Source organism: Ranitomeya variabilis, chromosome 4, assembly GCF_051348905.1.
Source record: "Ranitomeya variabilis isolate aRanVar5 chromosome 4, aRanVar5.hap1, whole genome shotgun sequence".
Classification (NCBI taxonomy): domain Eukaryota; kingdom Metazoa; phylum Chordata; class Amphibia; order Anura; family Dendrobatidae; genus Ranitomeya; species Ranitomeya variabilis.
Window position 1 is genome coordinate 248,893,116 of NC_135235.1, and position 25,584 is coordinate 248,918,699.

At 43.2% G+C, this 25,584-nt stretch overlaps 3 protein-coding genes across 4 annotated transcripts in view; 2 read left to right on the forward strand and 1 right to left on the reverse strand.

Annotated features, from left to right (window-relative positions):
* Positions 1 to 25,584, forward strand: part of ETS1 (ETS proto-oncogene 1, transcription factor) — a 434,342-nt gene that overhangs the window by 86,337 nt on the left and 322,421 nt on the right. The gene's annotated exons all lie outside the window — the stretch shown is intronic.
* Positions 1 to 25,584, reverse strand: part of FLI1 (Fli-1 proto-oncogene, ETS transcription factor) — a 107,349-nt gene that overhangs the window by 36,398 nt on the left and 45,367 nt on the right. For both annotated transcript variants that reach the window (XM_077249419.1, XM_077249421.1), the window contains exons 3-5: positions 18,678 to 18,826; positions 17,868 to 18,071; positions 11,580 to 11,648 (exon numbers count right to left, since the gene is read on the reverse strand). In XM_077249419.1, the coding sequence (XP_077105534.1) occupies positions 11,580 to 11,648; positions 17,868 to 18,071; positions 18,678 to 18,826 (422 nt within the window). The remainder of the gene's footprint in view (positions 1 to 11,579; positions 11,649 to 17,867; positions 18,072 to 18,677; positions 18,827 to 25,584) is intronic.
* The window catches only part of LOC143766982 (uncharacterized), an 8,268-nt gene continuing 6,221 nt past the window's right edge, over positions 23,538 to 25,584 (forward strand). Inside the window, exon 1 of the mRNA XM_077255003.1 lies at positions 23,538 to 23,612. Coding sequence (XP_077111118.1) covers positions 23,538 to 23,612 — 75 coding nt within the window. The remainder of the gene's footprint in view (positions 23,613 to 25,584) is intronic.

A 25,584-nucleotide genomic window follows, 5' to 3' on the forward strand; every position in this document is an offset into this window, starting at 1 on the left:
GATCCGCTGCGGATCCGCGGCCGATCCGCTGCGGATCCGCGGCCGATCCGCTGCGGATCCGCGGCCGATCCACTGCGGATCCGCGGCCGATCCGCTCTGTGTGCACATGCCATAACCCTAACCCTACCCGTAACCCTAACCCTACCCCTAACCCTACCCCTAGTTCTAACCCTAGTTCTAACCCTAACCCTAGTGGAAAAAAAAAAAAAAAATTTCTTTATTTTATTATTGTCCCTATGGGGGTGATAAAGGGGGGGGGGGGTTATTTATTATTTTTTTTATTTTGATCGCTGTGGTAGAACCTACCACAGCGATCAAAATGCACTTGTAAGGAATCTGCCGACTGGCAGATTCGGCGGGCGCACTGAGCATGCGCCCGCCATTTTGGAAGATGGCGGCGCCCAGCGAGCAGACGTACGGACACCGGGAGGATCGGTAAGTATGAAGGGGTGGTGGGGGGGTGGATCGGAGTACAGGGGGGGGGGATCGGAGCACAGGGGGGGTGGATATGAGCAAGGAGGGAGCGGACAGGAGGACGGGGGAGCCGGCAGGCGGACGGAGGGGACCGGACCCCATAACGGAGGACTGGGGGGGCGATCGGTGGGTGTGGGGGGGGTCACTTTAGTATTTCCAGCCATGGCCGATGATATTGCAGCATCGGCCATGGCTGGATTGTAATATTTCACCAGTTTTTTAGGTGAAATATTACAAATCGCTCTGATTGGCAGTTTCACTTTCAACAGCCAATCAGAGCGATCGTAGCCACGGGGGGGTGAAGCCACCCCCCCTGGGCTGAAGTACCACTCCCCCTCTCCCTGCAGATCGGGTAAAATAGGAGTTAACCCCTTCACCCGATCTGCAGGGACGCGATCATTCCATGACGCCACATAGGCGTCATGGGTCGGATTGGCACGGGTTTTCATGACGCCTACGTGGCGTCATGGGTCGGGAAGGGGTTAAATGTCTACACATTCTAAGTAACCGGTGAGCAGACTCGACAAGTGTAGTGTCGGCTTCTGAATGGATGCCATAATTGCTTACTCTCATGGAATGGTAAGAGAATTTGGCAATAAGATGCAGTTGTTTTTAATTTTTGACAGTATCTACACTTGCAAAAAGTTTATTTTATATCTCTTATAAGTCCTGTAATTTCATATAATTTGTGTTCTTGGTCATTAAAATAATGGGAATGAAAGTACGTGATTAGATCAGATATTATATATAAATGCAGTTAATGAAGCCATGTATTGCTGAATGTTGCAATTAAAGCAATTCTTACACTGCCAACATTTACAGCCTGAGTAACGACCATGATGTGCGGACCAGCCACGGGTGTCCTGACCCGACCTGAACAGCTTCATAGTTCTAAGAGTCCTGTCCAGTTCAGGTCACAAGATGGTCGTCCATGCATCTTTCACAGTATTCACCCATGAGTTAATCTGGCCCTGAAGGTGCGTATGACGTTGTTGGATTTGGGACAGGAGACCCAGACCCTGAATTTTGGATGTTGGAAGCTGGCCTATTGAAGAGTTTACTTAACGTCGCCCATTACATAGTTTTTTGTGAGCATATCATGAATGGGTTTCCAGGGTCTGTAATATCTAAGGAGGTGGGTTGTCTACTTTTTATATAACAAAAGTTCATGAAACGAGATCTCGGAGCAGATTTATTGTATTGCTGGCATATGCTGATCCAGGATTTGTTTTCAAGAATGGAGAATCAAACTCAACTGGCTGTAAGATTGGTTGTGCACTTCATAAAATAGTGTTTCTTTTACTTGGAAAAGGGGTTAGATAATCATTACTTAGAACTTGTCCCAGACAGGCTGTCAGATTTAATTCCACATGCTGGAGTCGGACTCTGGGACAGGCAGAACTGGGAGGGTCCCTTGTGAGTTACGTTTCCTGCCTCCCCCCAAATTTAACACAACCGGTCTTTGTTTTCAGCTTCCCGTGAAAAAACACAGTGGCCAGCCGCTGAGGTGGGTCAGCGAGTGAAATCAGACAAAACATTATCCGTGGAATTTCAAAAGACAACAATTAAAATTGAGAGAAAAACTGTGACACAAGAAGGGGAAGATAAGGAAAAGGGATGGAGGACGATAACATTGTATCACTAGTTGAGGTTGAAGTCATAATGGGGTGCAATAAGAGGGAGGGCGGGGGTCATGCTACGTTAATATATTCATTCATGTTTAGGTGGAATGAAAACCAAAATTGACATAATGAACAGGTCTAAAATGCTGAGCGTCTGAAGGTAACCTGAATGGAAAAATAAAGGAAATTGATTAACTGGAAAGTTATGAATGGATGTCAGTGATGTCGTCATGCCTGAATATATCCAGTATGATTTCACCTAAGGACTGCGAGACTTCCCACAGCTGATGGTCACAACACTCATTTGGGTAAGATGATTAGTGGATTGTCCTTTAAGCCGAGTTCAGACGGTAAACTAGAAAACACAAGCCAGTTGTTTCTGCAGATTGTGTTCATGACTGGCTCTGCGTGCTTGTCCTCATTGTGCATGGGTCCTGCGTCCACATTACACTGCATGAATCAGAATAGTGCATGGTACGGGTTTATTATTTTCATCATTATGGATAATCAGCCATGTACACTGTCTATAATAGGTCTGTGTGTGCTTTGTGGCTTACATCTGAACAGATCTTTACTTTTTAGCTACATTCATATATTGCTTATAAAACCTACAAAAGAATCCTCTAGTCCAACAGAGGACGCACCCCGAAGCCATGACATATGAACCAACAAACAAGCACGAGGATGCATCAATGAATAATGTCAAGAGATGTGTGCACAAAATCCATACTATATATTGCCTTCCATTTTTACATCTGTTAAAACTGAACCTTTTCATCTCATAGGAGTAAATCACCGATGTCAGGCTGCTATAATGTGGCAGGTAGACCGCCATCAGAATGGTGTCTATAAAGCCTATAAGTAAGTATACCTAAGTAAGGTATGAGGCCGCTCTGTATAAATATTGACCTTACACCATCTTGATGAGAACTGCTATGTGCAAAGCTTTTATCTTCTGGTACTCCTGGGATATACAAGTGAAGCCCCTCTCCGCACATTTAGTACATCATGGCTCTTTGGCCTCAATCTATAACCCATGGGATCTGCTATGTAGTTGGCAGTGTCAGGCAAGAACGTACATTACCAAAAGTAGTGATTCCACCCACCTATAGCCAACTCTGCCAAACCTCAGGATATTGATATCACAGGTACAGCGCAAATAGCGGCCGTGGAATGACTCCAGGGTAAAAATAACATCTCCTAACATCTCCGATGACTCTACGCAATGACCTCACTTTTTCCTTGTGCGTTCACACATAGGCTGTCTGTGAGCCAGTTCTGTGCATCCTGGAGCACGTTCAATGCCGGCAGCTTCAGATATTGTAAATCTTTGCTGGCAAGTCTCATAATAATCGTGTCTTGCATTTCTATGTTGTGTAAGTGTTTGCACAGTTAGTACAGTGTGCAATTCTGCAGATTAGGTGTAGGCCATAAAGTATTATAGGTAGACATTTTATTTAAAGGGGGATTCTCAAGCTTGGAATCTCTCCCCTATCTATGGGATAGAAAATAACTTCTAGATTGCTGGGGGTACGACCACTGGTCCTGATAACCAGTGCTACAAAGAGCCCCATGTGAATGGAGCAGTGATCTATTATGTGCACTGCCATTCAGTCTTGATAGGGGATAACTTCTAAACTTCAGAATACCAAGTTTGTCTTCTGTTTATATCAGCTGCAGACGTCACAGACCACATGGGTAATAGGCAGGGCTGTGGAGTCGGAAGCCAAACCACCGACTCTGACTCCGATTCCTCAATTTCCCCGTAATCCGACTCTATGTACATGCTCAGTAGTGAGGCAGTGCTGCAAAGTGCCGAGATCCTGACATCAGGAACAGAACAGACATTTATAGGACATTTTATAACTTTCCCAAATTATTCTGAAAACCTTTACAGCACATCCTGCACTGAACCCAGTGTGTTATATATATGATAGGAGTTGGAGTTACTGCATTTTATACCGACACCGACTGACTGCACAGCTCTGGTTATAGGCACTGTAACGTCTACAGTCTTTATAGACATAAGACAAGCGTGGAGAATTGAGATTGCATTCATTGAATGGAGAGAAGTGAAAGCGTGCATGCATATTATTTCATTAATTTACAAATGTTGCTGCCCTTGCACAGAGGATTTATCATCTTGGAATAACCCCTTTAACTAGTCCGTCATTATTTATATCGCCAGTGATTTGACTGTGTGTCATATACACCTACACAGAATCTCTTATAAGCCGTACCGGGGTTATTTTATCTCAGCCAATCACACTATTGAGCTGTATGAAGTATTTTGCTTCCATTTTCTGAGTGAGAATGGCCGCACCAGCAATACTAGATGCTAACTGCTGTGTGATAGAAATCTCATGTAAAGTTCCTATTTTTTCCTATAGACATTCTGTAGAAACGTTGTATTGCGAGTCCAGGGGCTCCATACTGTCTGAAGACCTTACAGACAGGCTTTCTGCTATGTGGAGGAGTGTAGTTTCCCTAATGGTATCTTAATAGAGTTTTTGGTGCAAAATTAGCATCAAACTCTCCATCACAAGACTTTCAATTTGCTTTAAAAAAGCTTCCTCATCATTTCAATGAGAAAATATTCCTGCAGTGAATATAGGTCCATGCAAGAAATAAGAATGTCGGTTTTTGCCAAACTTGTTATTGCATTAAAAAGAGAGTAAAAAAAGGCCACACACAGGAAAACCAGACAATGTAAAAAAAAAGGCATTTTAGTTTTTCTACTGCTTTTCCACATGTGATTTTTCTGTCTGTAAAATCCACGTCAAACAGGCCCACGTGATCCCACTGTAAGACGTGCGGAGTTGGGAACTTTCATTATTGCATCTGTACTTTTATTTATAAGGATGGTCAGGACAGATAATGCACCCCGGCTGATCGGCCAGTGTAAAATATAGCTGTGCACCTTTTATTAGTACTGATGTTTGCACCATAAATTAGAAGGGGTCGTTGGTAAGAATTGCCTTTTAATTTAGTCAAGCGCCTTCTAATAAGATTGCTGTATTTGGAATTGATTGGATCTTTGCACCTTTTTAATATTTTGTCTGACAAGTTGTGACTTGTTTTGGGGAGCACAATTTTTGATGTGACTGTTTGACGTGTGAAATTCCCATTAAATAAAGGTGCAAACCAGATAATAAATGTGCACGGATGTGTTTTTTGTTCCTCTTTGCTCAGGTGCAGGTGCCAGTCATCCGTCATTAATGGATTAGTTTTCTTAACCTTCTTTGCAGAAAACCGGCCCAATCATCTGTTTATTTGAGCTTAATTTGCCAGATCACTCAGCACCTGTCAGTGCAAAATAGGAGAGGCGTACAGGTCCATAATGGAGGAGAGACAGAAGCATATCTAGGGGGATAAGGGCTGAGACATCCAGAGACAAAAGCGCAGCCTGCGCTTCATGTGTAGGTTTTTGAGGTCTAATGTGATCAATCTAAAGGAACCTTTTGTCGGTTGCCATCAAAGTCTGGTCTGGAGAAAATGCTGACTGTCGAGCCTTTGTCTTGCTAATGCACCTTGATTGAGACAGTGAGAGCTGTGCTCACCCAGGTACAAGGGCAGAGATGGAGGCGGCAGACACTTCAGCTCACAAGCCCATTATGTGATGCACAAAAGCTGCACCTGCAACGAGGCCTAGTGTGACTTCTGCTAAATGCACTGATAAGTCTCAGGGCGGTCTATAGATGACGATGGGCTCTTATTGTACCATGCTATTAACACGGTAAAATAAATCTGCTGTGGAGGTGGGCAAAGACTAAATAGCATTTATAAACCCCTGCACCATACATTGTTCAGAGACCCCGTGCACCCTACAGTCCGCTATATACAGACAGAAGATTTCCTGCTATCATACACTCAGGTATGAGACCCCCGGCCGCCATATAGTAAGGTGGGAGACCCCCTGCCACCATACAGTAAGGTTGGAGACCCCCTGCCACCATACATTAAGGTGGGAGACCCCCTGCCACCATACAGTCTGCTATACACAGACAGATTTCCTGCTATCATTCACTCAGGTATGAGACCCCCAGTCACCATACAGTAAGGTGGGAGACCCCCTGCCACCATACTGTCTGCTATATACAGACAGAAGGTCTCCTGCTATCATACACTCAGGTATGAGACCCCCGGCCACCATACAGTAAGGTGGGAGACCCCCTGCCACCATACAGTAAGGTGGGAGACCCCCTGCCACCATACAGTAAGGTGGGAGACCTCGTGCACCATACAGTCCGCTATATACAGCCAGAAGATTTCCTGCTATCATACACTCAGGTATGAGACCCCCGGCCACCATACAGTAAGGTGGGAGACCCCTGCCACCATACAGTAAGGTGGGAGACCACTGCCACCATACAGTAAGGTGGGAGACCCCCGGCCACCATACAGTAAGGTGGGAAACCCCGGCCACCATACAGTAAGGTGGGAGACCCCCTGCCACCATACAGTAAGGTGGGAGACCCCCTGCCATCATACGGTCCGCTATATACAGACAGAAGATTTCCTGCTATCATACACTCAGGTATGAGACCCCCGGCCACCATACAGTAAGGTGGGAGACCCCCTGCCACCATACAGTCCGCTATATACAGACAGATTTCCTGCTATCATACACTCAGGTATGAGACCCCCAACCACCATACAGTAAGGTGAGAGACCCCCTGCCACCATACAGTCATTTGTAAGCCATGAAGTGACATCCGGGCACAGTGAACCCAGCTGCGGCTCTGATCATTCTGTCCTCAGTATTTGTTTCGCCTCTTATCTTTTTATACTGTAGCTCTGTAGTGTAATAGTTCTCTCAAACACCATTTAGCTTGGCTGCAGACTAAAAGCAAACTGTGCCATGTGCACCTGCAGTCTTGTATGACTTTCCTACATCATGCTATCCACTTTGTGGGCAGGCCTGCATTTTCTTCTTGCATTACTACCTGTACTACCATGTATCAACTGTGAGCTAGAGGCAGAGCTGGATGCTGGAGCATTTATGGAAGGGGATGAGTGGAAAAAAGCAGCTCCAAAGAGGATGCTGCACACCGAGATGGCATGGAGTCAGACATTAAGTATGAACTCTTACATTTTACAATGTGTTATTCACTTCCAGTTATTATGGACATTTACAAAATATCCCTGCACGTGGGGCCACTACTATGTATATAATTAAGTCACACTGATGCTGCTTTCACGTTAAAGGGTGTCTGTCACCCCCAAAATGCTATTAAACTATTTATACAGGTATGTAGGGGACTTGGCTCCTTTAAAAACCATACCTATATTATAGATTTTAGTGGCTTCCCTTAATTATACCTTCTACGAAATGCAATAGCGGGTACATCACCAACCAACCATCGCCATTAAAGGGGAAAGCCTTGTGATTGGTATGTACAGTACAGACCAAAAGTTTGGACACACCTTCTCATTTAAAGATTTTTCGGTATTTTCATGACTATGAAAATTGTACATTCACACTGAAGGCATCAAAACTATGAATTAACACATGTGGAATTATATGCTTAACAAAAAAGTGTGAAACAACTGAAATTATGTCTTATCTTCTAGGTTCTTCAAAGTAGCCACCTTTTGCTTTGATGACTGCTTTGCACACTCTTGGCATTCTCTTAATGAGCTTCAAGAGGTAGTCACTGGGAATGGTCTTCACTTCACAGGTGTGCCCTGTCAGGTTTAATAAGTGGGATTTCTTGCCTTATAAATGGGGTTGGGACCATCAGTTGTGTTGTGCAGAAGTCTGGTGGATACACAGTTGATAGTCCTACTGAATAGACTGTTAGCTGCTTTTTTCTTGCCATAATACAAATTCTAAGTAAAGAAAAATGAGTGGTCATCATTACTTTAAGAAATGAAGGTCAGTCGGTCCAAAAAATTGGGAAAGCTTTGAAAGTGTTCCCAAGTGCAGTGGCAAAAACCATCAAGCGCTACAAAGAAACTGGCTCACATGAGGACCGCCCCAGGAAAGGAAGACCAAGAGTCACCTCTGCTTCTGAGGATAAGTTTATCCAAGTCACCAGCCTCAGAAATCGCAGGTTAACGGCAGCTCAGATTAGGGACCAGGTCAATGCCACACAGAGTTCTAGCAGCAGACACATCTCTACAACAACTGTTAAGGCTACTTTCACACTTCCGTTTTTTTGTGTCCGTTGCAGTGCAGCAAAATGACGGATCGACGGACGTCATGAAAATAGTGAAAAAACGTGTGCGACGCATCCAGTGTAATGACGGATGCGTCGTCCACAAATTCCGGGAAAATAAATGTCCGAGGACGAGAGAGAGAGATTGATTTTTCCCAAACTTGAAAATCCTTCCGGGCATGCTCAGAGGGAAAAAACTGGATCCGTCGCTGGATTCCAGTGTGTGACGGTCAGCGACGGATCCTGCGTCCATAGGCTTCCATTCTAGTGAACGACGTATGACGCAGGATCCGTCGCTACACGTTTTCCTGACGCAGACCAAAAACGTTACATTGAACTTTTTTCCAGACGGTAAGCCAAAACACGACGGATCCATTGCACGACGGATGCGACGTGTGGCCATCCGTCGCTAATACAAGTCTATGGGAAAATGCAGGATCCTGCAAAGTTTTTTGCAGGATCCTGCATTCTCAAAAATCAACGAATTGTGACATGAGCTAAAAGACGGAAGTGTGAAAGTAGCTAAGAGGAGACTTTGTGCAGCAGGCCTTCATGGTAAAATAGCTGCTAGGAAACCACTGCTAAGGACCGGCAACAAGCAGAAGAGACTTGTTTGGCCTAAAGAACACAAGGAATGGACATTAGACCAGTGGAAATCTGTGCTTTGGTCTGATGAGTCCAAATTTGAGATCTTTGGTTCCAACCACCGTGTCTTTGTGCGACGCAGAAAAGGTGAACGGATGGACTCCACATGCCTGGTTCCCACCGTGAAGCATGGAGGAGGAGGTGTGATGGTGTGGGGGTGCTTTGCTGGTGACACTGTTGGGGATTTATTCAAAATTGAAGGCATACTGAACCAGCATGGCTACCACAGCATCTTGCAGCCGCATGCTATTCCATCCAGTTTGCGTTTAGTTGGACCATCATTTATTTTTCAACAGGACAATGACCCCAAACACACCTCCAGGCTGTGTAAGGGCTATTTGACCAAGAAGGAGAGTGATGGGGTGCAACGCCAGATGACCTGGCCTCCACAGTCACCAGACCTGACCCCAATCGAGATGGTTTGGGGTGAGCTGGACCGCAGAGTGAAGGCAAAAGGGCCAACAAGTGCTAAGCATCTCTGGGAACTCCTTCAAGATTGTTGGAAGACCATTCCCGGTGACTACCTCTTGAAGCTCATCAAGAGAATGCCGAGAGTGGGCAAAGCAGTCATCAAAGCAAAAGGTGGCTACTTTGAAGAACCTAGAATATAAGACATAATTTAAGTTGTTTCACACTTTTTTGTTAAGTATATAATTCCACATGTGTTAATTCATAGTTTTGATGCCTTCAGTGTGAATGTACAGTTTTCATAGTCATGAAAATACAGAAAAATCTTTAAATGAGAAGGTGTGTCCAAACTTTTGATCTGTACTGTATCTGACTGCTGAGACCCTGACCGACTCCTGGAACAGGCCTCTGAAGTGCCCCATTGGGCTGTGCATGCCTTCCACCCCTTCATTTACTGTCTGTGGGGCTTTCCTAAATGTAGAGTACTTTTATGGGGCTCTGATATCAGAGGGTTTTTATTTATATATTTTCACTCTTAACTGCGAGCACGAATCACTCTGTGACTAAAGGGGCTTATTTCAGGAATTGACCAAGATAAAAGGAGGTTGTGAACTGTAGAGCTTCATAGAAAAGGTCAGATCATACAACAATAGGAAGAGAAGAATTCTGGAATATCACGGGGAAAGGCTGTATGAAGCCTTGCCTCGGATGTAGAACATTGCTGTACATGAAGTGGACATAAATCCGATTATTTGTAGCTAACCCTCTGTCCTGTGCTCTAGTCGAGGCAGTGAGGTACCTGTATACTGGTGGTGTAATGTCTCTGTAGATCTGCCGTTGTATCTGCTATTTATTAAGTAACACTATGGTATTACAGAATCCCATTTAGAATATCAGAGATTCATGTGACGGACCATAAAACCCCAGCGTGTTCTGGAGAGCCCCCAGTCCTGGACCATCTGCTCCAGTAGGGTTCTGCTCTCTGGGGATGATTGCCTGTTTCCCATCAGATTCAGGCTAAGTGACAGGTCCTAGGCAGGCACGACGACTATGGCCAATGTATTTGACATCTACTAAGTTAATAACGTGTCATTTTCAGGAGTAGGTCTCTGTAGCAGACATTCTTAGTTGTTTGCGCAATTGGCCATTATAAAGAGACTTTCTAGCATTGTTTGAAAGTCTTTTGTCCTCTAGAAATAGTGTCTGTCCCTCTCTGGTTCCACATAGAAGTAGTCCTGTTTCTTATGGTTAGCTAACACTATTAATTCAGTTCTACGGGCTCCCCCGAGACCTGTCCTTCTCCCCCCAAACCAGACGTCTTCTGATGTCATCTCACCGACCACAGTCTCCGCTCTCCTCCAGATTTGGAGGCTCATTATTGTTACTAACAAAGCTGTTTTGTCAGTGCACACGAGATTCATTGAAGATTATCAGAGAGGAAAAAATGATAAAGAAAACCAGTGTGAACAATCTAGTATGAGAATGTGTTCTATCCCATCAGATACCTCCTCTGCCGTAATGCTGATGACCTAGTGCTGCTGGTTTATAACAATTCATACGAGCCAAGTCCATATACATCCATCTATCTGCAGTGCACAGAATGGCAGCACTGTATCACAATATAAACTGGGAGCAGCGTTCTATATGCTAGGGTGGAAGACCCCGCCATATCCTAGAGAGGTGCATCCACAGTGACACTAAAGCCCAGGATCCACTGGTAATATCTATCTATGGTTGTTGGATAGGAGATTGCAGCTATGACCCTAGTACCAGTCAGTATGTGGTAGATGTTCCCTGAGCTGTTTGCATCACTAGATTGGTCAGCTATGCTGGCCTGATTAGATATCGTGACAATGATTTTTTGGGAAAATGATCAGTACATCATTAGCTTTCAGTAGTAACCCAATTAATAGGGAATCCTGACAATGAGCATCACCAGGCGTCATCAGGTCCCTTCACAAGAGGACCATCTCTGTTCATCTCAGTACAGCCATAGATTCCGCGGTTATACAGATCACAGTAATGATATGCACAATGTGATGATAAATAATTACCTAAAGGGCTCTGATCATACGAGTACATTTCTGTGTAGTAACCTATATGGAATAGCCATAACTTGTGCATGTAATGTGCAATCAACCGAAAGCTGCCCAAAGATCATCTAAGGCAAAAAATACCAATGCATCCAACACTGACCACTTCAAGGGAAATTGCTCTTTTGTAGTATAAAGTTAAAAATGTGCAGGAGAGGTAGTGTTTGGCTACTTACCCTCCTTAGGTGTCGCCCGCGAGGACTGGTCGGTGTGTGAAGGTGCAGTATAGCCCAATGATGAACTACCTGAATGTAAAGGAAGCGTAGGGACATATTAACACTATGGAGAGGAGCGCCGGTTACTACAGAACATGAGGAACTTTACATCTGAATGATCGTAGGTGATGAGCCTGGCCTGCTGACAACGTGCTGTCATTGTTTTGTGACTTTCGTTTTTCTTAATTAGCTCCCATAGTCACAAAACTGGTTAATATTAATACAAGTAACACTGCTTCTTTCTACATGTTTAATGTTCACCATTTAATTGTTATTGCTTGCAGAACACCAAACTGTTCCAGACCTCAGAATAAACCTATTCTTTACATTATATGTATAAGACTTAAGCCATATAGTCATAAAAATGAAGAGATCTGTCAAAGGGCGGCAGTGATGATACAGAATAAATAATACAATCATTTCCTATACAAGAAGGATTGTATTTATGTTACATTAAAGTGATTATTCTGGAGCCGCCCTGGTTATCAAGCTTAATAATAATATTAGAACATGGCTACTGATTTGTGTAATTGCTGAGCTAAACCATAATGGCCATGACTGTTGTAGTATTGAAAAGCGAAGCTGATGACAATAGGGACATGTATCCATGCCATGTGTCAGTCCAACAAGCCTTGTGTGATTGACAGCTTCACCTCCCATGAGGATTGTGGTTCATGCAAGTATTTTGTGTCCTAAAATCTGGAAGCAATTGGTGTGTGAAATGCACACAGCAATCCTCCTCCTACTACAACCCCGGAGAAGGGGGACGCTTTCTGTAATGTAAATTACAAGGCTCTTCTAAGTCAATCTGTTTATGTGCAAGCAGAAAAGCATGAACTGCAAACTAGTGCCGGTCATAGAAATGCAAGCAACCATTCATGACATTTGTATCTGCTTTAGTCCTATAGAATAATGACGTTTTGTACATGACCATTCAGTTTACATATATCAAAACATAGAAGCAAAATGCAGATCTCCATATGAAATGGCTCTTTCACAAGACCTATATATTATATACGGGATATTATACCCATTACTTGTCAGCATAATACTAATTGGGAGATGAGTTATAGCCACAGTTGTAGCAAATTAAATATTAGAAAGGAAATATTTGTTGATTGTGATTTATGACCATGAGGGTTAATCTGTGCACAGAATGCCAGCAGCCATTGCTGCCAGTACATGGTGACCCCAGTGGGTCAGGGGTCATTGGTGATTGAGCAGTGTCTGAAACCTGTGGCACATGGGATACAGATGTCTACTTTGTCTCATGAGTGGGTCGCAGACACAGTTATTTCCTGCTCTGTGGATGTGGGTCAGGAAAGTGCACAACTGTAATGTTTGCTAAAAGTAGAGGGACAGATCCAAACTAAGGGATGGTGACAAGTATATGTATACTATATGCACACGGCAAGGACTTGTCCACATTATTGAAATTAATAACAAGTAAAAACATGGTAACTGGGGAAATAATTTACATTGAGAACTAGTGATGAGCGAATATACTCGTAACTCGAGATTTCTCGAGCACGCTCGGGGGTCCTCCTAGTATTTTTTAGTGCTTGGAGATTTAGTTTTCTTCCCCGCATCTGGATGATTTACATCTGTTAGCCAGCATAAGTACATGTGGGGATTCCCTAGTAACCAGGCAACCCCCACATGTACTCAGCCTGGCTAGTAGCTGTAAATCATTCAGCTGCCGCGATGAAAACTAAATCTCCAAGCACTAAAAAATACTCAGAGGACACCCGAGCATGCTGGGGAAATCTCGAGTAATGAGTATATTCGCTCATCACTATTGAGGACCTAACACAGGCAAGGTCTGTTAACAGAAGCATTCCCTTTTGCTACTTGATACTCTTATTTCCAAATGAAGTATGCAAACACTGTTGAACATCTTCATAATCATTATAGCAAATCTGTATGTCGCAGGGGGCCACAGTTGATGGTCCCTAGAGTCCACTGTTTACAAGAAGTAAAGTAGATGATCCAACAATTGAATAAAGCGATAGTCGAGCTTTGAATATACACACGTGGTCAAAATTGTTGGTACCTCTCGTTTAATGACAGAAAAACCCACAATTGTCACAGAAATAACTTGAATCTGACAAAAGTAATAATAAAAGATCTAAGAAAATGAGGAAATGAAAGTCAGACATTGCTTTTCAACCATGCTTCCACAGAATTAAAAAAAATAAATAAAACTCATGAAATCGGCCTGGACAGAAATGATGGTTCCCCTGAAAATAATGTGTCAAAAGGGACATGTTAAATCACGGTGTGTCCACTAACTATCATCACAGGGGTCTACAATCCTGGAATCAGTGAGTGGCCTTTATATAGGGCTACAGACACTGTGCAGTTTGGTGACACCGGGTGTTACACACTCAACATGGACCAGAGGAAGCGAAGGAAAGAGTTGTCTGAGGAGATTAGGAAGAAAATTATAGACAAACATGTTAAAGGTGAAAGTTATCAGATCATCTTCAAGCAGCTTGATGTTCCTGTGACTACAGTTGCATATATTATTCAGAAATGTAAGATCCATGGGACTGTAGCTGACCTCCCTGGACGTGGCCGCAGGAGGAATATTGATGACAAAGCAAAGAGACGGATAATACGAATGGTAACAAAAGATCCAGAAAAAACTTCTAAACAGATTAAAGGTGAACTTCAAGCTCAAGGAACATCCGTGTCAGATCACACCATCAGTCGTGTGAGCCAAAGTGGACTTCATGTGAGACGACCAAGGAGGACACCATTGTTGAAAAAAAATCATAAAAAAGCCAGACTGGAATTTGCTAAACTACATGTTGACAAGCCACAAAGCTTCTGGGAGAATGTCCTATGGTCAGAGGAGACAAAAATGTAACTTTTTGGCAAGGCACATCAGCTCTATGTTCACAGACGGAAAAATGAAGCATATCAAGAAAAGAACACTCTCCCTACTGTGAAACATGGAGAAGGCTCTGTTATGTTCTGGGGCTGCTTTGCTGCATCTGGCACAGGGTGTCTAGAATCTGCATGGTACAATGAAATCTCAAGACTATCAAGGGATTCTAGAGAGAAATGTGCTGCCCAGTGTCAGCTTGGTCTCAGTCGCAGGTCATGGGTCTTGCAACAGGGTAATGATCCAAAACACACAGCTAAAAACACCCAAGAATGGCTTAGAGGAAACACTGCACTATTCTGAAGTGGCCTTCTATGAGCCCTGACCCAAATCCTATTAAGCATCCTTGGAAAGAGCTGAAACATGCCGTCTGGAAAAGGCAGCATTCAAACACGAGACACCTGGAGCAGTTTGCTCTTGAGGAGTGGGCAAAAATACCTGTCAAAAGGCGCAGAAGTCTCATTGACAGGTACAGGAATCGTTTGATTGCAGTGATTGCCTCAAAAGGTTGTGCAACAAAATATTAACCCCTTCCCGACATGTGACGGTATAGTACGTCACATGTCGGGACCCCCGCTTTGATGTGCGCTCCGGCGGTGAGCGCACATCAAAGTCGCGACATGTCAGCTGTTTTTTACAGCTGACATGTGCGCGCAATAGCGGCGGGTGAAATCGCGATCACCCGCCGCTATTAACTAGTTAAATGCCGCTGTCAAGCGCAGACAGCGGCATTTAACTACCGCATCCGGCCGTGCGGCCGGATATGAGCGCATCGCCGACCCCTGTCACATGATCGGGGGTCGGCGATGCTCCTCCATTGTAACCATAGAGGTCCTTGAGACCTCTATGGTTACTGATTGCCGGTGGCTGTGAGCGCCCCCCTGTGGTCGGCGCTCACAGCACACCTGCATTTTAGCTACATAACAGCGATCTGATGATCGCTGTTATGTAGCAGAGCCGATCGGGCTGTGCCTGCTTCTAGCCTCCCATGGAGGCTATAGAAGCATGGCAAAAGTAAAAAAAAAAAGTTTTTAAAAATGTGAAAAAAATAAAAAAAACATAAAAGTTTAAATCACCCCCCTTTCGCCCCAATCAAAATAAATCAATAAAAAAAACCAAAAACCTACACATATTTGGTATCGCCGCGTTCAGAATCGCCCGATCTATCAATTAAAAAAAAGCATTAACCTGATCGCTAAATGGCGTAATGAGAAAAAAATTCGAAACGCCAGATTTACGTTTTTTTGGTCGCCACGACATTGCATTAAAATGCAATAACGGGCGATCAAAAGAACGTATCTACACCAAAATGCTATCATTAAAAATGCCAGCTCGGCACGCAAAAAATAAGCCCTCACCTGACCCCAGATCACGAAAAATGGAGACGCTACGAGTATCGGAAAATGGCGCAATTTTGTTTTGTTTTGTTTTTTGCAAAGTTTGGAATTTTTTTTCACCACTTAGGTGAAAAATAACCTAGTCATGTTAGGTGTCTATGAACTCGTAGTGACCTGGAGAATCATAATGGCAGGTCAGTTTTAGCATTTAGTGAACCTAGCAAAATAGGCAAGCAAAAAACAAGTGTGGGATTGCACTTTTTTTGCAATTTCACTGCACTTGGAATTTTTTTCCCGTTTTCTAGTACACGACATGCTAAAACCAATGATGTCGTTCAAAAGTACAACTCGTCCCGCAAAAAATAAGCCCTCACATGGCCAAATTGACGGAAAAATAAAAAAGTTATGGCTCTGGGAAGGAGGGGAGCGAAAAACGAAAACGGAAAAACGGAAAAAGCTCCGGGGGTGAAGGGGTTAAGTTAAGGGTCCCATCATTTCTGTCCAGGCCGATTTCATGAGTTTTATTTATTATTTTTAATTCTGTAGATGCATGGCTGAAAAGCAATGTATGACTTTAACTTGTTCATTTACATAGATCTTTTATTTATTATTACTTTTGTCAGATTCAAGTTATTTCTGTGACCATTGTGGGTTTTTCTGTCATTAAACGAGAGGTACCAACAATTTTTTCCACGTGTATAGTTGAGCAAACACATTTCCTGCTTTATTTGAAAAGTCTGGTTCTGAAAGTTCATTAAGAAACGCTCGGCTATCTGTAAGTGCAAGCCGCAGAATACCTCGCCACGTAATGATCGTAGCAAACATGCAAGTCAGTGGACTGTGTCTCCGAATTATCAGCAGACACTGTGGATTAGTCATGTAGGCAACAAGCATTTTTTAGCTTTTCCCAGATCAGACTATTACTAGAGAGATAAGCTCTTAGATATCACCCCTTCTACATAACTATATAAGTAGGCACGGTCCTTGTCACTGTGGGACACGTCTATATAATATGTGTGTATATATATACACTCACCGGCCACTTTATTAGGTACACCATGCTAGTAACGGGTTGGACCCCCTTTTGCCTTCAGAACTGCCTCAATTCTTCGTGGCATAGATTCAACAAGGTGCTGGAAGCATTCCTCAGAGATTTTGGTCCATATTGACATGATGGCATCACACACTTGCCGCAGATTTGTCGGCTGCACATCCCAAAGATGCTCCATACAAGGCAGGATGGATCCATGCTTTCATGTTGTTTACGCCAAATTCTGACCCTACCATCCGAATGTCGCAGCAGAAATCGAGACTCATCAGACCAAGTAACGTTTTTCCAATCTTCTACTGTCCAATTTCGATGAGCTTGTACAAATTGTAGCCTCAGTTTCCTGTTCTTAGCTGAAAGGAGTGGTACCCGGTGTGGTCTTCTGCTGCTGTAGCCCATCTGCCTCAAAGTTCGACGCACTGTTCGTTCAGAGATGCTCTTAGGCCTACCTTGGTTGTAACGGGTGGCGATTTGAGTCACTGTTGCCTTTCTATCAGCTCGAACCAGTCTGCCCATTCTCCTCTGACCTCTGGCATCAACAAGGCATTTCCGCCCACAGAACTGCCGCTCACTGGATTTTTTTTCTTTTTCGGACCATTCTCTGTAAACCCTAGAGATGGTTGTGCGTGAAAATCCCAGTAGATCAGCAGTTTCTGAAATACTCAGACCAGCCCTTCTGGCACCAACAACCATGCCACGTTCAAAGGCACTCAAATCACCTTTCTTCCCCATACTGATGCTCGGTTTGAACTGCAGGAGATTGTCTTGACCATGTCTACATGCCTAAATGCACTGAGTTGCCGCCATGTGATTGGCTGATTAGAAATTAAGTGTTAACAAGAAGTTGGACAGGTGTACCTAATAAAGTGGCCGGTGAGTGTATATATATATATATATATATATATATAACATCACTCCTGCTCCATAGTTATACAGAAAGCACCTGAGCCCATTATTACTGAGCTGATACTTACTTTCCCTGAGGTAGCTGAGATGAGAAAGTAGAACTTCTGTGTTGTAGAGAGATGTGCTCCTCTGGAAATCCTCCTTTGTCATTTTACAGAGATCCTTGCCATCCATATTCTGAAATAAGGATGAATCAATGTCTATGAGTCCATACTCCTTGATCGCCCAGTCTAGCCATTGCCGCACATGGTCCTGACTCCACAAGGTGGGATCTGCAGGGGGAAGTGGAAGGATACTATTTTGAAGGATTTCTGGACTTGATGTGACAAAAAAAACAACTAATAAAACTGCTACATTGTACCAAACTGCCTCCATTTTTATAAATAGTCCTGAATGAGAACAAGTTTCATGTGAACCCATTCAACAAGCTAATCCCATAAGATGTAATACAGACAAGTACATTTTCCTTTCAGGGATAGTATCAATAGTAATGAACGAACGTGCCCAGATAAGGTGTTATCCGATCAAACTCGGGTGCTAACGGAGTCTCTTCAGCGTGCTTGAAAAATATGTTCTAGTTCAACAGCCTAATATCTGCGAGACATGCAACTGTGGGGACTCGGACATATTTTTCGAGCACGCTGAAGATACTTGGTTAGCACCCGAGCGCACTCTGATAACACCTTATCTGAGCAGGTTGGCCCATCACTAAGCATTTCTGAGCTACTTCGTCGGTGTGTCCGCATAGCTAATCTGCTAATATAGAGAGGTCCTGATAATTATTACTACAGTACACCTCTCCCCTCCACTGGAATCTATACTGTATCTTGTGAGTTTATTAAATCTCGTGGTGTGAGTAGAGGAATAGCTGGCGATACCTGCTGGCACAATGACTCTTCTCTCGTTGGTCGTCATATTGGGTGGAGGAATGTTTTTTTCATCCATATAGCTATTGTAAGTCATTCCATTGTTCTCGGATCCGATAAGTTTGCTGCATTTGTTCACACTGCAGTCGACAGGAGATTCCCTGAGATGAAGCAAAGGAATTGTCAGTGTGAGACCAGTGATAAAATCCTGCTCAGAGCTTCATGTATAAACACAGATTGTACAATAAAGGTGAGTGTACACTTGGTGACCCCCACTTCTTAAAGGACGGCTGATCTGCACTTATGAGCGCATCAGATCTAGATAAGTTTAGTGCGCCAGGCTGTCATTGTTCTCAGCCACACATACTGGTTACCCAGGACAATTTGCTGCTGAAAATTATGATTATTTTTTTTTTAACTCGCACTGCCCAAGCCCCTGGCACCATGAATCACAACTGGCTGCATGATTGCAGCTAGGTATAATATTCTCTGAAACACTTTGGCGTTTTCAGAGAGAAAATACTTTTGAGATAGAGCCGAGGACCATACCTGGAGACCATGTTACTGTCTCTGCCCCAACCAGCTCCTCTCAGCACTGCTAGATACGGTGACTGGTCTCTCTGTGAGTCACATCTAGCAGCGCTAAGAAGTGCTGATCGGGGACGGAGCCTGACAAGCATGGTCACTGACCAGGTCTGCAAAGTATATTTTCTTTGAAACACTCAGCGTTTTGGGGAATAATATACCTAGCTGTAATTGACGCTGATTGCAGTTTGAGTGCATGAATAGCTTGACAGGTTTGCTTCAAGCAAGAATTAACCCCTTTACCCCCAAAGGTGGTTTGCACGTTGATGACTGGGCCAATTTTTACAATTCTGGCCACTGTCGCTTTATGTGGTTATAGCTCTGGATGCTTCAACAGATCCTGGTGACTCTGAGATTGTTTTTTGTGACATATTGTACTTCATGATAATAGTGGTAAAACTTCTTCGATATGACTTGCGTTTATTTGTGGGGGGGGGGGGAAACAGAAATTTGGTGAAAATGTCACAATTTTCCAACTTTGAATTTCCATGCTCTTATATCACAGAGATAGGTCACACAAAATAGTTAATAAATGACATTTCCCACATGTCTACTTAACATCAGCACAATTTTGCAACCAATATTTTTTTGGTTAGGACGTTATAAGAGTTAAAAGCTGACCATCGATTTTTAATTTTTTCAACAAAATTTACAAAACCGTTTTTTTTTAGGGAACACATCACATTCGAAGTCACTTTGAGGGGGTCATTATAACAGAAAATACCCAAAAGTGACACCATTCTAAAAACTGTACCCCTCTAGGTGCTCAAAACCACATTCAAGAAGTTTATTAACCCTTCAGGTGCTGCACAAGAATTTTTGGATGTGAAAAAAAAATGAACTTTTTTTTTCACAAAAAAATTAGTTCAGATCCAATTTTTTAGTTGGACAAGGGTAACAGGAAAAAAATGGACCCCAAAATATGTTGTGTAAATTCTCCTAGCATGCCGATACCCAAATGAGGGAGAAAACCACGGCAGGGCAAGGGAAGGAGCGCTGTTTGACATTTTGAATGCAAAATTAGCTGGAACAATTGGCGTATGCCATGTCGCATTTGGAGAGCCTCTTATGTGCCTAAACAGTGCATATCCCCCACAAGTGACAACATTTTGGAAACTAGACCCCTTTGGGAACTGATCTAGATGTGTGGTGAGCACATTGAACCCTCATCAGGTGCTTCACAGAAGTTTGTTGAGCTGCAAAAATTCAAAACAAAACACATATTTTCCCCACAAGTATGTTTTTAGTCCCAAATGTTTCATTTTCATAAGAGTAACAAATTCTCCTGAGTACACCGATACCCCATATTTGGAGGAAAGCTACTGTTTGGGTGCACGGCAGGGCTCAGAAGGAAAGGAGATTCATTTGACTTTTTGAATGTAAAATTTCCTGGAATCATTAGCCAGCATCGTGTCCCATTTGGAGAGCCCCCACAAGTGTCCCCATGTTGGAAACTAGACCCCTCAAGGAATGTATTTAAATGTGGCAAGCACCTTGAACCCTCAGGTGCATCAAAGAAGTTTATAACGTTGAGACGTGAAAATAATAAAATCACATTTTCTCCACAAAAATGTTAGCCCCAAATTTTGCATTTTCATAAGGGTAATAGGAGAGATTGCATCACACAATTAGTTGTGCAATTTCTCGTGAGTACATTGATACCGCATATAAGGAAGAAAGCTATTGTTTGGGCGCACGGCAGGGCTCGGAAGAGAAGAAGCATCATTAGACTTTTTGAATGTCAAATTTTCTGGAATCATTAGCGGACATCATGTCCCGTTTGGAGAGCCCCTGATGTGCTTAAACAGTGGAAACCCCCCACAAGTGACCCCATTTTGCATTTTCATGAGGGTAACAGAAGAAATTGCACCATACTATTTGTTGTGCAATTTCTCCTGAGTATGCCAATACCCCATATGTGGTGGAATACTACTTTTGAGGCACAGTGCAAAGCTCAGAAGAGAAGAGGGGCCATATTGGAGTTCACATTTTGCTGGTTTAGATTGATGGTGCCATATCACACTGGCAGAGCCCCTGAGGGGCCAGAACAACAGAAACCCCCCATATGTGAACTCATTTTACAAACTACACTCCCCAATGAATTCATCTAGGGATGCAGTGATCATATTGACACCACATGTGCCTCACAGAATTTTATACCATTCTGCGGTGAAGAAAGAATAAATTACATGTTTACCACTAAAATGCTGTTTCAGCCCTAATTTTTAAATTTTTCTAATGGCTAATAGGAATTTTTGTTACAACAAACTGAGATCCATTTTTTCCTGAGTGCGCCAATATCCTACATCTAATCGGGAAATATTTTTCGGGCACAGTGCAAAGCTCAGAGAGCAAGGAGCGCGAGATTTTACTGGCACGGTTTGCAGGTGCCATGACCCACTGGTCGAGCCCATGAGGTGCCAGAGCAGCAGAACCCCCCATAAGTGACCCCGCTTTACAAACTACTCTCAATGAATTCATCTAGGGGTGCAGTGATCATATTGACCCCACAGGTGTGTCACAGAATCTTATAACATTGGGCAGTGAAGACAAAATAACTACATTTTTACCACCATTTTCTTTTAGCCCCAGATCTTAAATTTTTACACAAGAAGTGGGTAAAAAATGGCACCAAAATGTGTCCCATAATTTCTACTGAACGTCGCAATACTCCATATGTAGCTGTACAGTACTACATAGCCATACTGAGAGACTCGGCAGGAACGGAGCGATATTTGCCTCCTGGAGTGCAGATTTTCCTAGTGGAGTTTGCGGACTCCATATACAGAGCCCCTGATTGCTAGAAGAGCAGATTTCCCCCCTCAAGTGACCCCATTTGGGAAATTATACCCCTTTGGGAATTTAACTACAGATGTAGTGCCGATTTTGACTCCATGGGCATTTTCCAGAAACAAGCAGCAATGAATGTTACCAAGTGAAAATTGCCGTTACAGTCACCAGTAAGCTGCAGTGACCAGTATGCTGTAGTGACTAGTACTTTGTAGTGACACAGCCAGTGCTTCTGGAGACATGCACCCATAAGTAAGTTAGCTCTCATCGCTTCAGAAATGCCAAACTTGGATGCTTTATGTGGTTTAGGCACACTGGGGCTTAGAATGAAGAGGGCATTTGGATTTGGGAGCTCAGAATTTGCTGAATTTCTTTTGGAGGGTGAGGAGCCATTTCACTTTTCCAGAGCCTTTGTACTACCAGTAACGTGGAAGCCCCCTATATTTGAGTTAACAGATGACAGACCTGAGTGGGAACTTGCTTTTTTTTATTGGATTGAGATGAAGCTTTTATTGGGAACATTTTACATAACGTTTGGGATCACATTTATCCGGCGCTCTATGCTGAGCACTTATTTTGGGGTTTCCATGTAAATCTCTAAGTGACGTGATTCAGATGTAACCTCCAAGGGATCCACTCACTATAATGAGGCAGCAGAGTTACTCTGGACTCCGTCTGGCCTCTGTTCATCGGTGTTTTCTTTTCAGAAGTTCACAAAACTGCGGGCGACAGCACTTTTATGCAATGCTAAAAAGACACTGCTGGATCACAGGTTAGACAGCATCCACAGTGCCTCCATCTGCCTCGTTACAGGGAATCTTCCATCGAGGGATCCTTCTGATTTCAGAGATTTACACGGAAACCATGGTGCACTCTGCACAGAGCGCAGGATATATATGTGCCGAGCCTTACTGTGATCTTTGGAAGGCAGAATGAAAAAATCAACAGCAGGTGAAGAATTTACAATTTGCATTTTTTTTCACTGTCTCTTTAATGATTCTTTTTTGTATGTTCTGAGGAACACACCTGTGAAGAAACCGGATTATATATTAATTACCCAGATGACTATTTTTTAGCAAACCAAGAAAAATAAGCTTTTATCTATACTTTTTCTTGTGTAAGCCTGTAATAGTGACTTGTAAGTTATTTCATATAACCCAGTGCGCGCTTTTTTTTGATGACTAGTGATGTTTGCTGATGTGCTATTTATGCGTTGTATTATTTAGCCAGTTTGTTGACTTCGAAAGCAGAGGGAAAAACTATGCAAATAGGTTAAATAATCAAGTAATGCTATATGTATGCATAAAGAGACTGACAGACGGGAGAGAGACAGCCAGAGATTCTGCCAAGACATATACATTCAAAGGACCAGAGACAGGACAGCAGCCAATATCATGACACCTTCACGAGGGACACGGATTTATCATTCTACAGGAAACAACTTAGTGGTTTTCGGCTCCGGTTGGAAGAATCTGCTCCAATGACCATTGCTGGACCATGGATACGTTTGGAGAAAGCCAGGATTGTGACCCACTAGTCGCCTGGCTCCATGGAGATGTTCGGATAAGCCAGGTTGTGACTATCATGTCAACTGGCCTTGTCTCTTGTATGGACTCAATGGACTGTCATCTTCCTACGCTTGTCGTTACCTTCTCTCTGTTTTCTGAGTAGCGTTATGCCCATGTTAACGGGAGAGTGGGAGTTAGGCGGGACGATCCCTGGTCCATGCGGTTCCGGTTAAAGGACTCTGAGGCATTCGCCGTGTCTACACAACACCACAAATTTTATTGCACTAGTTTTTATGTGTTCAGAAATATATCCAATATGGCACCAATGTGAGTACTGGACACACGGCCTTGCCTATAGTAATAGATGGCACACCGTTTTGTCTTTAGGGTAAAATTGAACAAGTTCCAGGACCCATTCAAAGCTTACAGAGACATTGAGCAAGCAAGAAAATCTTTCCAGGAATTATTACTCACAGAGGGTGGCATGCTCCTAAAAACACATTGGCTGATTATAAAACTTGGTCTTGCTAACAAAACAGTTGCCCTGTATTTGCGTATATTGTAGCAGGAAGAATAAACTGCACTGTAATGAAGGGCAAAATGTGGAGGAAAATGCAGCCAACTATGTGTCAAAGCTGAGTTTGTTCCAAAGATGAAAGAACACCAGCAGGGCAAGAATGACAGACACTTTCAGAGACTGGTCGTACAACGTCCATTTAGCTCCATCAATCCCTATATGAGAGACGAATGTGCCAATAGACGTGATACACCATAGCAAGCTCCCGCCTGCCAAGGTAGGAACCGCTATATGCACTAAGTAACAAATTCTCTACAGAACTTGTAAAGTATTGTCTTGGTACCAGAAGTTCGGCAAGAGCCATACCGCAAAGCCCATGGTGTATAAGTACGGAACTTCCTCATTTTTAGAAATCCTCCAATAAAATAATCATGCCTGTATTACCATCATAAATATAAGTAATATAAATGGAAATAAAAGTTTTGTGCAGAAAGACAGTCATAAAAACAGTCAAAGTCAGATAAATAGTCAAAAATGTTTGTGAGTTATCAAGTCCTAGAATTTTCAGATGAACTGACTTTTCAAGAACATTTTTGGGGTCCACACTCTGGAGTGTACAGATGTGGGTTCATGGACGAGAATTTGTCTTAAAATTAGTTTGGTATGTGATTGATCAAGTCCTGGAATTGCTAAATGGGGTAAAATGGGATTTACTGATGAAAATATTCTCTTCAATACTTGTTCCGTAAAAATTACTCTACTGGGGCCCACTAAGCAGAAAATCTAAATAATTAAAAGAAAAAACCCTAATAATTGTAAGATGTGTGGTAGGTCTCAAAACAGGGGAAGATACAAAGGCTTGGTTGGGATGAGCACGTGGGGCAATAGTACGGGGACTCACTCCATCTACCATGCTTCCTACAAACCCGGCTTCTTTTATGGGGCTACTTTTGGGTGCGAGTGACAGGGACAGGGCAAGGAAAATGGCGCTTCGCAAGTCTACGGACATCCTCAGACTCAAATGCTTCCCCCTGTGCCATCGACTCAAAAATTAGATCCTCAACAATTTTTTTCCTGGAACTGGAGGAAAGTTAGCGGTCCTTGAGATTTTTTGTATAGGACAAACCTGTTGTATGTAGCAATTTGGATGAGGTAGACTGCCACCTTTTTGTACCAGGCCCTGGTCTTCTGCTTCACCAGGTATGGTTGCAGAACCTGGTCTAACAGGTCAAAGCCACCCATAAATTTGTTGTAATCTGTGACACAGATTGGTTTGTTTGTCCCCGGTGACGCCCCTGTCTCTGACCGTCACAGCGGTGTCTGCATGCAGTGTGGTCAGCATGTAGATGTCCTTCCTGTCATTCCACTTCACTGCAAGAAGTTGGTCACTTGCGAGTGAGAATGACGTCCCCTTCTCCAAATGTCTGGACACCAACTGTGACGGAAACCCCACTCGGTTTTTCCTGACTTACCCACAGGCCCCTGTATTTGCAGAGTGGAGTGATTTGTATAGGGGGAT